General features: G+C 35.3%; 1 protein-coding gene across 2 annotated transcripts in view; it reads left to right on the top strand.

Annotated features, from left to right (window-relative positions):
* RPS6KA6 (ribosomal protein S6 kinase, 90kDa, polypeptide 6) overlaps nt 1–14027 on the top strand; it is a 137390-nt gene that overhangs the window by 61592 nt on the left and 61771 nt on the right. For both annotated transcript variants that reach the window (XM_011952933.1, XM_011952934.1), the window contains 4 exons: nt 5202–5344; nt 7814–7884; nt 8124–8212; nt 9001–9059. In XM_011952933.1, coding sequence (XP_011808323.1) covers nt 5202–5344; nt 7814–7884; nt 8124–8212; nt 9001–9059 — 362 coding nt within the window. The remainder of the gene's footprint in view (nt 1–5201; nt 5345–7813; nt 7885–8123; nt 8213–9000; nt 9060–14027) is intronic.

Below are 14027 nucleotides of genomic sequence, written 5' to 3'. Positions count from 1 at the left end.
CTGCATTTTTCTTTATGCTTACTATTATAGAGAGTTTTGTACCTTCAGATGATTTCTTCTTGCTCATTACATACTTTTGTTTCAGATTGAAGAACTCCCTTTAGCATTTCTTATAAGACAGGTCTGGTGTTGATGAAATCTCTGTTTTTGTTTGGGAAGGTCTTTATTTCTCCATCATGCATGAATAATACTTTTTGCCAGTTATAATAGTGTAGACTAATTTTTTTTCAGTGCTTTAAATATGTCATGCCCCTCTATCCTAACCTATAATGTTTTCACTGAAAAGTATGCTGCTAGGTGTATTGGGGCTCCATTATGTGATTTGTTTATTTTCTCTTGCTGTTTTTAGGATACTTTGTCATTGAACTTTTGGAGTTTGATTATTAAATGCCTTGAGGTGGTCTTCTTTAGTTTAAATCTGTTGGGTGTTCTATAACTTTCTTGTACTTGTATGTTTATTTCTTTCTCTAGGTTTCGGGAATTATCTGATAGTATCCCTTTGAATATACTTCTTACCCCTCTTTCTCTCTCTACTTTCTATTCAAGTCCACTAGCTCTTAGACTTGCCCCTCTTAGGCTATTTTCTAGATCTTGTAGGCATGCTTTATTCTTCTCCCTTTTTTAAAAATTTTGTCTCCTCTGTGTATTTTCACATAGCCTGTCTTGACGCTCACAAATTATTTTCACTTCTTGATCAGTTCTTCTATTAAGAGACTATCATGCATTCTTCAGTATGTCAAGTTGCATTTTTCAGCTCTAGAATTTCTACTTGATTCTTTTTAATTATTTTAATCTCTTTATTAAAGTTATCTGATAGAATTATAAATTCTTTCTCTTTGTTATCTTTAGTTTCGTTGAGTTTCTTCAACAGAGCTATTTTGAATTATCTGTCTGAAAGCCTGCATATCTATCTCTTTTTCTCCAGAATTGGTTCCTGGTTCCTTATTTAGTTCATTTGGTGAGGTCATGTTTTTCTAGATGGTCTTGCTGCTTGTAGATGCTTGGGAGTGTATGGGCATTGATGAGTTAGATTTTTAATTTGGTCTTCACACTCCAGGCTTGTTTGTACCTGTCCTTCTTGGGAAGACTTTACAGGTATTCGCTGGGAGTTCAACCCCAAGCCCAATAATGCTGCAGTTTTATAGGCTCCTAGAGGTACCTCATTGGTGGCCTTGGATAAATTCTGGAAGAATTCTCTCTATTACCAGTCGGAGAACCTCACTCTTTTCCCTTATTTTCTCCCAAACAAATGGAGTCTATCTCTGTGCTGAGCCACCTGGAATGGGGATGTGGTTATGCAGTCACCCCTTTGGCTGCCACCACTCAGACTGTATTGAATCAAACTGCAAGCCAGCACAACACTGGGTCTCGTCCTTGGCTCACTGTAACTATTACCTGGGTAAAACCTACTTTCACTCAAGATCATAGTGCTCTACAATCAGCAGATGTTAAGGCCAAACAGGTTTGTGTCCTTCCTTTGAGGGCAGTGAGTTCCCCCTGGCCCCAGGTAGGACCAGACATGCTGTCTGGGAGCCAAGGATTAGAGTCATATACCTTAGAAATTTACCTGAAGTTCTATTCTACTGTAACTAAGGTGGCACTCAGACCATAATCCAGAATCTTTGTTGCACTTCCCTCCCCTTTCCACAGGCAGAGGAACCTCTCCCTATAGCCGTCAGCACCAGCAGCCCATAGCAGGGATTCTGTCAGGCCACTGGCAACATTCACTTAAAGCCCAGTGGTTCTTCAGTCAACAACTGGTGAATGCTGCCAGGCTGGGAATTCACTCTTCAGAGCACTGGGCTCCCGTATGCCCCAGGGCAGATCTAGAAATGATATCCAAGAGCCTAGGCTTAGACTCAGATACCTCAAGAGCCTGCTTATTGGCCTACCCCACTGTGGCCAAGCTGGTGCCTAAGGTGTATTACCTTTCTGCTTTTCTCAAACAGAAGGATTTTTTTTTCTGTAGCTACCACAGCTCTCAATTTTTGGGTCACACCTGAAGCCAGCATGTCTCAGAGCCCAAGGTCCATGGTGTACTACCTGAGTATATTGCTGCTGGTGGCTGTTCGTGGTGCAAGAGCTCTTTAATCAGCAGGCAATTAATCCTGCCAGGGCTGGGTTCTTCTTTTCAAGACAGTGGGTTTCCTTTTGGCCCAGGGTGTGTCTAGAAATATCATCCATAAGCTAGGGCCTGGAATGGGAACCTCACAACTCTGCACAGTGTCCTGTCCTACTCTGGCTGAGCTGATATCTACGATGCAAGACAAAGTCCTCTTTACTTTTTGCTCCTTCCTCCTTAAGCGGAAGGAAGGAGTCACTTTTGTTGCTGTGCTGTCTGGGGTTGGGGGAATGGTGGCACAAGTACTCCCTTAGCCACCCTGACTGGCATTTACGTAGGTCACATGCCACCGTAGTCCACTGGCTCTAATTCCAGTTCAACACTAGTAGTTGCCTTGGAATTGCAGAGTTTACATCTTAGACTGCCTTTTAAGTTTACCTAGGACCCCAGAGCACTTTGGCCTGAGATGATGAGGCTTGCTGAGGAGTTCAAATTTAGACCACTGGGATGGGCAATTCCCTTCTGTCTAGTTCTTGTCCAAAAATTTCCTCCGGCCAGGTGCAGTGGCTCGTGCCTATAAACCCAGCACTTTGGGAGGCTGAGGTGAATGGATCATCTGGGGTCAGGAGTTCGAGACCAGCCTGACCAATATGGTGAAACCCTGCCTCTACTAAAAGCACGAAATAAATTAGCCACCCATGGTGGCAGATGCCTGTAATCCTAGCTACTCAGGGGGCTGAGGCAGGAGAATCACTTGAACCCGAGAGGCAGAGGTTGCAGTGAGCAAGACTCCATCTCAAAAGAAAAAAAAAAAAAAACTTAAAAAATAAAAAATAACAAAAACTTCCTCCATATGTGGGTGCTGGCTGAGGCCAGCATGACTTTGCTCTCTGCTGTAACAGGGCAGCACTGAATTCAAAGTAAAGCCCCCCAGTTGCTGAGCTTTCCCTCCCCTATCTGCAAAGACTCTCCTCATTGCATGACTACTGCTGGGGCATGGGGAGGGGGTGTCATCAGTGATTTATTACTGTCTCTTCTACCCTCTCCAATGCCTCTTTCAGCAATATGAAGTTAAAACTAAGTACTGTGATCACTCACCTGATTTTTGATTCTTGTGATGGTGCTTTTCTGTGTGCAGAGAGTTGTTGAACTTTGGTGTTCCTGCAGAAGCTACAAATGGTATAGGCTTCTATTTCGCCATCTTGCTCCATCCTCTCCTCCTGTAGCTTCTTTTTCATTTTCTTAATACCATTTTCTGAAGAACAGTTTTGTTTATTTTGATAATGTCTAGTTTATCATTATTTTTCTTTTATGGATTATACTTTTCATGTATAACTCAAGATCACAAAGATTTTCTATTTTTTTTTTGTAAATTTTATATTAGGTTTTACATGGTTTATGATCCATTTTAAGTTAATTATTTATGGTATGAGGATGAACTTTTCTATATCTCTATCCTACTTGTTCTGGTACCATTTGTTGAAAAAACTGCTTTTTCTCCATAGAATTGTTTTTGCACCTTTGCGATAAATTAAGTGACATTGTAGAGCCAGTTCTGCTATAATGTGATGTATGTGATCTAAATCACTGCAGTATGCATAAATCCATAGTATATAAACCACAGAACTTACGGGAAAAATGGGGCAAGGGACATAACTTTAAAATGTTTAATCAGCAATATGCAAAAGAGAAGAAAGTAAAAAGGGTAGCATTGTTTTATATGTTCTAAATGATTAAGAAATACATAAAGACTGCAATAAATACAGTTCCTTACCTTGAAAAAGACCTGAAGTTTGCTTGTGGAAGTGGGTGTCAGAAAAGTTACAGTTTGTAAGTTATAATGATGTAGTGGAAGTTAGATTGTCTGGAACTGGAAGGAAAATTTTAACACTAGAGGTGGACAGGAGTGGCTCATAACAAATACAGTGAAGTAGCTGGTAGATGTTTGAGGTGTGTGCATATGTGCATTTTATGTATTTCTACTTTCCTAAGCTCAACTGGTTCAGTTTTCTGTGCTCATATGATGTTTCCTGCAGACAAAATCACCCATAAGCCAGTGTGAAATTCATATTATACTTAGATTGTTTGCTAAGATATCAATTGCATTAGAACAAATTTGCATTTTCAAAAGAAGCATTATAGCAAAATTAACTGTATATGTTAGTCTATTATTGTACACTCTTCTGTTCTGTTTATATATATGTCCAACCTTTTTCTGGTACCCCACTGTCTTGATTACCGTAGCTTTATAGTAAGTGTTGAAGTCAGGTGTAGTATAAGTCCTTCAACTTTCTTCTAACTTTTCAAAATTGTTTGGACTATTTTATTTTCTTGACTTTTTTATACAAATTGTAGAATCAGCTTATTGATTTCTACAAAAGAAATTTTGCTGGGATTTTATTAAAGTTTCATTGAATTGGTATATCAGTTTGTGAAGAATTCATACCTTAACAACATTAAATCTTCCAATTCATGAACATGGTATATCTTCCCATTTATTTAGGTCTACTTTGATTTGTTTCATCAGTGTTTCCAGTTTTCAGCATATGATTCTTGCATATATATTTTATAGCTGTAGTTGTATATTTATACCTGTAGATTTCATGTTTGATATTTTTGGTGGTATTATAAATGGTATTTTTTAAATTCCATCTTCCAGTTGTTCATTAGTAATACCAGGAAATAAGATTGATTTTTATATATTGATATCTTTAGCTCTTTGAAGGCTTTGAACAAAAATGGAAGCTTACCAAAGCCAAAGCAAAATTTGTTTTTTAATATTTTAAAAAGTATAAGTTACTATTTCTGTTTTGTCTTAGTCTATTTTAAAACTTAGATCAATATGGCAGCTTTGATTTAATTGTTGTTCCCTCACATTTTTTGCATTGTATTCTAGTGCAGACCTGAAAGCATGTATTTTGAGGATGAGATTTAATGGAAGGATCTTGAAATGACCTTAAAAAGTATTGTTATGAAATACAAGCTACTTTCTCTTATTGATCTCACAGGAACTTTCTTAAGAATAATTGTAGGCCATCCATAAATAATTGTAATGTTTAATACATTATTTTGTTTCTTTTGATGTTTTCTGTTTTCTGAAGTTTTTCAGACACATTTTTTGATAATACTGTTATTATAGATTTTGGACTCAGCAAGGAGTCAGTAGATCAAGAAAAGAAGGCTTACTCATTTTGTGGTACAGTAGAGTATATGGCTCCTGAAGTAGTAAATAGGAGAGGCCATTCCCAGAGTGCTGATTGGTGGTCATATGGTGTTCTTATGGTAAGTAGCATTATTTGTTTTAATTATGCCAACCTGTGATTGATATATAAATTATTTTATTTTATTCCAAAAATAAAAAATATTTTATTTCAAATTTTGGGACTTAGCAGGTCAGAAAGGGGTTCTGATAATTTATAATTAGCACCAAAAACCTTGTGATTGGCTAGCTGTTATACAATAAAAATTAAGGTTTTGGTGTTCTGATTTATTTTAAAGTTGCTAGTAAAAAGGTAAATGGCAGCATTGTTATTATAAACTATTCATATTTGATACTTATGAAAAGGTCCGTCAGATTCTATATTTCAGAATGATGAGTTTATCAGTTACATGGTATTTTAATTGAATGTTACAGAACTTAGCACCTTACCATATAGTGTCCTATTGTCAGATTGTTCCGTGCATTCCCTGGAAAGGTTATAAACCTGTTGAACAGAGGAATCATGTCTTATACTACTTTTCATCTCCAATAGTACCAAGCATAGTGAGCATTTCAGTAGATGCTTAATACAGTAGATGCTTAATGACCATTGGTATGAGATTAAGCATAGAATTTGCAGTAGTCAGTAGGATGATAGATAAATAGCTGTTGAATTAGATATAATTTGCTTTTGAGGGCTGATCCATTTTGTCCATTTATCACTGAGTAGCATACCAAATGACACATCAGCATGTTAAGTGCCTATTATAAGCCTGACATATTAGGAGGCCTGTGGGGTAAGGACTGATTCTAAGTACAATATTTAGTCTTTTTCAATTGGAGTAGCTAAATAAACTCTCAAGAAGTGCCTTAGGATTTCAGAGATTTAATGTAAGCTGATGTAGGCAAACTGGAAGAGCTGGAATTAAAATTAAGCCCTGAAGGATGGATAAAATTTGAATAGTTGTGTGTCAAGAAGGAGAGTATTGTGATCATATTAGCAAAGACTTGGAGAACCAGTTTGACTAGAGAAGTGGAGAAAGAGGGCAAAGGTGGAGGAAGTGAAGCTATAAACCTATAAGCATTTACACATGATTCTTTGGGTAGGAGGAAACTTTTAGATTCTTAAACAGGATGGAAATTAGAGAAGATTGTATTTTAGGAAGATTAGCCTTGACAGCATTATGTAAGTGGATTGTATTGGAAGAAACTAGAAATAGGAAGACAGAAGAGATCTTAAAAGACAATTGTAAGATTATAGAGATTTCAAAGTAATCTGTTACTAACCTTGGTAGCAAATTAGATGACACAGGTGAAAAAGTGATGAATTGTCAAAGATAAAAATGCCTATAAAATTTGTGAGTTTTAGGGGGTTGAAAGAATGGTAAGTTAATAGAAGAGATAGCTGGGGAGGACAGCTGGTTTTGGAAGTGGGAAAAAATAATTTCTAACATATAGCATAGGTTACTCTAGGTTAATGACTCACCACTGGGTGGTGATAAACTAGAAGGGGTAGTGGAGAGAGAATCAGAATCATTCGGAGACCTTAATATGTATATATTAACTACCCAACCTATAGTTTCTTTGAGGGAAGATGTGAGTCCTATATATGATCCTTCATTCTCTCCCTGAAGTTGTCACCTCTACTCCTCCAGTCTTTGGTGGTGTACTATTACTTAAGATTTGGGAAGGAAAGCTGGAGTTTGAGAAAGATTAAGGCTTGAACAGCAGATTTTGGGAGACAAGATACAGGGGAGACTTGAACTTATAAGCTCACTTAGATTGTGAGTTCAGATAAATGAGTAGAAGACTAAAGGACAAAGCCATTATTGAATCTAAGTTTGAGATTTAAATACTGGAGATACAAAAACTTCTCTTTAATGTACTATAATGATTTTTAGAGGTAGTCTTTTTTTATACCATTATTTAATGTTCTAGTTAGTCACATTGCAGTCAGTTCTCTATGAGAAAATGTTTTCCTCCTTCTGTGTACAACTAAGGTGTATGTTTCCTTTTTAAAGCTATTGGCATGCGTGTCGGGGGGTGGGGGAGTGGTGGTGGTGTGTTCTGCTGCTTCTACCTCTTTTTTGGGTCCTGTTTTGGGGGCCATGGAGGAAATGAGAATGGTTAAATCTTTGTTGGGCATGTATGAATTTGAAATGCTTTTCTGCTTATTTTTCCTTTTCCTTTATTATTAAACATTTGCTTCAAAAGAATATCTTTGTTTTAACCGAAAATGCATTGTGTGTATTTTCAAATTGCTTTGGCTTTGAAAACATAGCCAAATTAGAACCGAGGAAGAATTGGTTGGTTTCATCTGCTACAGGTCACCATCAGTTGAGCTATATATATATATATAGAGAGAGAGAATGGGATACCAGAAGTTTATTTCTTTAAGTAACCAAATTTTCTGGTCCCATTTTGATCTACTATCATGTAGATCTTACAGTTTGATGATTATATAGTAGAAGTCTCAGTTTTTTTCTAAAGAATCTTACTATATATTCTAAGGTGTTCTAATTGTGTGGTGATGTTTTGTTTGTTTGTTTTAGTTTGAAATGCTTACTGGTACTCTGCCATTTCAAGGTAAAGACAGAAATGAGACCATGAATATGATATTAAAGTAAGTGTAAACAGTATGTTTTTCTTTTGGGAAAAAAATCTCTTGCTTTCAGTTTTGAGAAAATTATTGCGGTTTTAAAATAACACAAGAGAACATTTTTCTCACTGTCTTGTTCCCTTCTACCATATACAGGACTTTATTTACCCTTGTAAAAGCACTTTTAAAAATTCTTTTTGAGATTTTTCAAATCAAATGTGTGGCTAAATTGAAGTGAAACTTTCTGAAATCCTCTGTTTCAGAGCAAAACTTGGAATGCCTCAATTTCTTAGTGCTGAAGCACAAAGTCTTCTAAGGATGTTGTTCAAAAGGAATCCAGCAAATAGATTGGGTATTGCTTATTTTCTTAGCTTTTATAGAAGTAACTGCATGTTTTGGGAGGATAATTAAATCTTTATGTTTTCTTGTTTGATTTGAGCACATTACTTCTATACATAGAATTCTTCATTTTGTGTATGCATTTCAGACAAAGTAAACTCTGTTATGTCCATGATTTAAAACTAAAGTAGTCTAGTTAATGAAAGCTTCTGTTCAACCTATTATTAGGTATGTATTATGGGTTACTTCTTTTGAAATAATACACAGATTCTCCCTTGTACAGGTAATCTTCTATATATTTGAAGATAGATATTTTGCCCCTCCCAATACTCTTCGAAGTAAATCTTATGTTTCTGTAACTATTTTATTTTTTTGACCCCTTTCTGGTAGCCTTTCCCCGTATCCAGATGCAATCCTATTATTTATGTCCTCGTGTGAACATTTCAGTGTCCCTTTATTCCTTTGCACCTTTTAATTTGGCGTATAAATATAAGGTCATAAGATAAATTAGGGGTGAAAAAATATGTATTTAAGTATTATGTTTAATACTATTTTGATTTAATTTGAGAGACACTTTAATATTTTATGATACTCTTTGTAGTTCGATATGAACATTAGTTATTTTTTATCACAATAAAATGAAAGGACAAGCTAATAAAATGCCAGATAAGAAATTATATAATTTTATTTTCAAGGAATGTATGAAATATGTGTATTCCTGTTTACAGATAGCAGTCTGGAAGCCAGGGAGCAAGATTTTTAAAAAATCATAAAATTAAAATATCATTTCTTTTTTTATAGGATCAGAAGGAGTTGAAGAAATCAAAAGACATCTGTTTTTTGCAAATATTGACTGGGATGTAAGTTAAGTAGAAAGCTTGTTATTGAATAACTTCATATGACCAACACAGGAGATTAAAGGTTTATTGCTTTTAATTTAAATAACAGATGAGTGGAATGTTTATATATGTATTTATTTTTCTTTTTCTTAAAAAAATTTAGATCTGGGGATGCATTTGTGGGTTTTTTACATGGATATTGCATAATGGTAGGTTTGGATTTCTAATGTATCCATCAACAAAACAGTGACCATTAGGTAATTTTTCAACCCTCAACCCCCTTTCAACTTCTCCCTTTTGGAGTCCTTGGTGTCTGTTATTTCCATCTGTATGTCCATGTGTTTCCATTGTGTAACTCCCACTTATAAGTGAGAACATGGGCTATTTGATTTTCTGAGTTATTTCACATAGGATAATGATCTCCACCTCCATCCATGTTGCTGCAAAGATAATGATTTTGTTCTTTCTTACAGATATATTGTATTCCATGGTGTCTATATACCATATTCTCTTTATCGAATTAACCATTGATGGACACTTAGGTTGATTCCATGACTTTGCTATTGTAAAAAGTGCTGTGATAGACATACAAGTGCAGGTGTCCTTTTTATATAATGGTTGATTTTCCTTTGGGTACATACCTGTTAGTGGGATTGCTGGGTCAATTTTTTTTTATTCTTATACCTCTGAGAAATTTTCATATGGTTTTTCATAGAGGTTGTACTAATTTACATTCCCATCAACAGTGTATAAGTGTACCCATTTTTTTTCCCACATCCATGCCAACATCTGTTATTTTCTAACTTTTTAATAATAGTCCTCCTGACTGATATAAAATCGTATTTCATTGTGGTCTTAATTTGCATTTTTTCTGATGATTAGTAATATTGAGCATTTTTCCATGTTTGTTGGCTGCCTTATGTCTTCTTTTGTAAAATGTGTGTTCATATCCTTTGCCCACCTTTTAATAGGTCTGTTTGTTTGTTTACCTGTTGAGTTGTTTGAGTACCTTGTAGATTCTGGATATTTGTCTTTTGTCAGAGACATAGTTTGCAAATATTTTATCCCATTCTGTAGGTCATCTTTTTACTCTACTGATTATTTCTTTGACTGTGCAGGAAATTAATTCAGTCCAATTTGTCTACTTTTGTTTTTGTCGCATTTGCTTTTGGGATTTTAGTCATAAATTCTTTGTATAGATCAATGTCCAGAAGAGTTTTGCCTAGGTTTTCTTCTAGTACCTTTGTAGTTTCACGTCTTATGTTTAAGTCTTCAAACCATCTTGAGTTAATTATTGTGAATAGTGAGAGATAGGGGTCCAGTTTTATTCTTCTTCATGTGGCTAGGCAATTTTCCCAACACCATTTATTGAATACAGTGTTCTCTCCTCATTGTTTATTGTTGTTGATTTTGTAGAAAATCAGATGACTATAGGTATGCAGCTTTATTTCTGGGATCTCTGTTTTGTTCCATTGATCTATGTGTCTAATTTTGTACAAGTACTGTGCTGTTTAAGTTACTATAGCCTTGTAGTATAATTTGAAATTAGGAAATGTGATGCCTCTGGGTTTGTTAATTTTACTTAAGGTTGCTTTGGCTATTCAGGCTGTTTTTTGATTCCATGTAAACATTAGGATTGTTATTTCTAATTCTCTGAAGGATGACTGATGTTCATAGTTTGATAGGAATTGTACTGAATGTGGATATTGCTTTGGTCAGTATGTTGTTTGGTTTTTTTTTTTTTTTTTTGACAGCATCTCTCTCTGTTGCCCAGGCTGGAATGCAGTGGCACAATCACTGCTCACTGCAGCTTTGACCTCCTAGGCTTAAGCAATCCTCCCACTTCAGCCTCCTGAGTAGCTGGGGATACAGGTGTATGCCACCATGCCTGGCTAATGTAAATTTTTTTGGTAAAGATGAGGTCTCACTATGTTGACTAGGATGGTCTGGAACTTCTGGGTTCAAGTGAGTCTACTGCCTCAGCCTCCCAAAGTGCTGGGATTATAGGCGTGAACCACTGTGCCTGGACTGGCATGGTCATTTTAATGATATTGATTCTTCCAATTCATGAGCATGAGATATTTCTCCATTTGTCCATTTGATCTAGTTTCTTTCATCTGTGTTTTATAGTTCTCCTTGTAGAACTCTTTCACATTCTTGGTTAAATGTATTTGTAGGTATTTTACTTTGTGTGGCTGTTGTTAATGAGATTGTTAATGAGAACCTTCATTTGGTTTTCAGTTAGAACATCATTGTTGTATAGAAAAGCTACTGATTTTTGTATGTTGATTTTATTTTTTGAAACATTACTGAATTTGTTTATCAAGTCTAGGAGTCTGCTGGAGGAGTCTTTTGGTTTTTCTCAGTATCATATTATATCATCAATGAACAGAGGTACTTTGACTTCCTCTTTTCCAATTTGGATGTCTTTTGTTTCTTTCTCTTGCTTGATTGCTCTGGCTAGGACTTTCCAGTACTATGTTGACTAGGAGTGGTAAAAGTGGACATCCTTGACCTGTTTCAGTTCCTGAAGGGAATGCTTTCAACTTTCCCACATTTGGTATGATGTTGGAGTATGTTCTTTCTATGCCTATTATATGAAGGGTTTTTATCATCAAGTGATGTTGAATTGTCTCTAATGCTTTTTCTGCACCTATTGAGATGATCACATGATTTGTGTTTATAATTTTATGTGCTGATTTACATTTATTGATTAGTAAATGTTGATCCATCCTTTCATCCCTAGAATAAAATCCACTTGATCATGATTAACTATTTTTTTGCATGTGCTGTTGGATTTGGTTTGCTAGTATCTTGTTAAGGATTTTTGCATCTATGTTCATCTGGAATATTGGCTGGCAGTTTTCTTTTTTGGTTGTGTCCTTACCTGATTTTGCTCTCAGGATGATACTGGTTTTGTATAATTTAATTAGGAAGGATTCCCAACTCCTCAATTTTTGGGAACAGTTTTAGTAAGATTAGCACCAGCTCTTCTTTGCTTGTCTGGAAAAACTTGTTTATAGACCTATGTGATCCTGGCCTTTTCTGGTGGAACATTTTTTATTGCTGGCTCAGTTTCACTATTCCTTTGGTCTGTTTGTGTTTTCTGTTTCATCCTGGTTCAGTCTTGGGAGACTGTAATTTTCCAGGAATTTATTCATCATCTAGCTTTTCTAGTTTGTATGTATATACATGTTCATAGTAATCACTGATCATCTTATATATATTTCTGTGGTATCCATTGCAATGTGTGCCCTTTTCAATTCATGATTGTACTTGTTACAGTTTTCTGTCTTTTCTTCTTAGTTAAACCATCTAGTGGTCTATCAACTTAGTTTATTATTTCAAAGAACCAGCTTCTCATTTTGTTGATCCTTTTGTCTTTTTTTGATCGCAATCTCATTTAGTTCAGCTAAATGAGACTTAGTTTTTTTTTGTCTTCTGCTAGCTTTGGGTCTGATTTTTCTTGTTATTCTAGTTTCATGTAGTGTAACAATAGGTCATTGATTTGAGATCTTTCTGTGTTTTTGATTTAGGCATTTAACACTAAAAACTTTCCTCTTAGCACTGCATTGGCTGTATCTCCGACGTTTTGCTATGTTGTGTCTCTATTTTCATTCATTGCAGTTTTTTTATTCCTGCCTTGATTTTGTTGTTCACCCAAAAGTCGTTCATGAGCAACTTGTTTCATTTCCATGTACTTGGGTAGCTTTGAGAGTTCCCCTTGGTATTCATTTCTAATTTTATTCTACTGTGGTCCAATGGGATACTTGATGTGATTTTGATTTTCTTGAATTTATTGAAATTTGCTTTATGGTTAAGCATATGTTCAATTTTGGAGAGTGTTACATGTGCAGATGAGAAAAATGTATATGCTGTAGTTGTTGATTAGAATATTCTGTAAAAGTCCATTTGGTCTAGTGTCCAGTTTAAGTCCAGAGTTTCTTTGTTGACATTTGCATTGATGACCTGTCTAGTGTTGTCATTTGGTATTGAAGTCCCACACTATTATTGTATTGCCATCAATCTCTTTTCTTAGGTCTAGTAGTATTTGTTTTTGAATCTGAGCACTCTGGTGTTGGATGCGTATATATTTAGGATAATTAAATATTTTGATTTAATGGAGCCCTTATCATTTCATTATATAATGCCCTTCTTTGCCTTTTGTTACTGTTGATAGTTTAAAGTCTGTTTTATCTGATATGAGAATGGATACTTCAGCTCTGCTGTGTTTTTTATTTGCATGCTATGTGTATTTCCACCCATTTACTTTAAGTCTGTAAATGTGCTTACTATTCTATGGGTCTCTTTTTGGCAGCAAATGGTTGGTTTTTCTCTGTTACCCAACTTGCTGGTCTACATATTGTGGATGGAACATTTATGCCATTTATATTGATATATGAGGTTTTAATCCTGTCATAATGTTGCTAGCTAGTTGCCTTGGATTCTCAATTGTATGATTGTTTTATAGGATCTTTGAGCTTTCTACTTATGTGTGCCTTTATGATGGTGAGTGACATACTTTTGTTTTCATCTTTAGAACTTCTTTGAGCATTTCTTATGGGGCCTATTTAATGGTGATAAGTTCCTCTAGTGTTTTCTGTTCATGACTTTATGTCTTCTTCATTTTATGAAGCTGATTTTGACTAGATATAAAATTCTTGGATGCCATTTTTTAAAGGAAGCTAAAATTAGGTCCCCATTCTCTTCTGACTTGTTAAAATATCTGCTGAAAAGTTCACTATCAGTCTGATGAGGTTTCCTTTATTCTTGATTTGATGCTTTTCTCTAGCTTCTTTTATGATTTATTCTTTCACATTGAACTTGGATAGTCTGGCGAATATATCCCTAGGTCACATTTGTATTCTATAGTGTCTCCTAGGTGTTCTCTGAATTGCTTATATCTAGATATCTACATCTCTAACAAGATGGGGGATATTTTCCTGAATTAGTTTCTCAATTATGCTTTCCAAACTTCTTTTTTTTTTT

The sequence above is a fragment of the Colobus angolensis genome, unplaced genomic scaffold, assembly GCF_000951035.1.
Source record: "Colobus angolensis palliatus isolate OR3802 unplaced genomic scaffold, Cang.pa_1.0 Scaffold351, whole genome shotgun sequence".
Lineage (NCBI taxonomy): Eukaryota > Metazoa > Chordata > Mammalia > Primates > Cercopithecidae > Colobus > Colobus angolensis.
The sequence above is the reverse complement of the archived record's forward strand: the minus strand, read 5'-3'. Positions and strand labels throughout refer to the sequence as shown.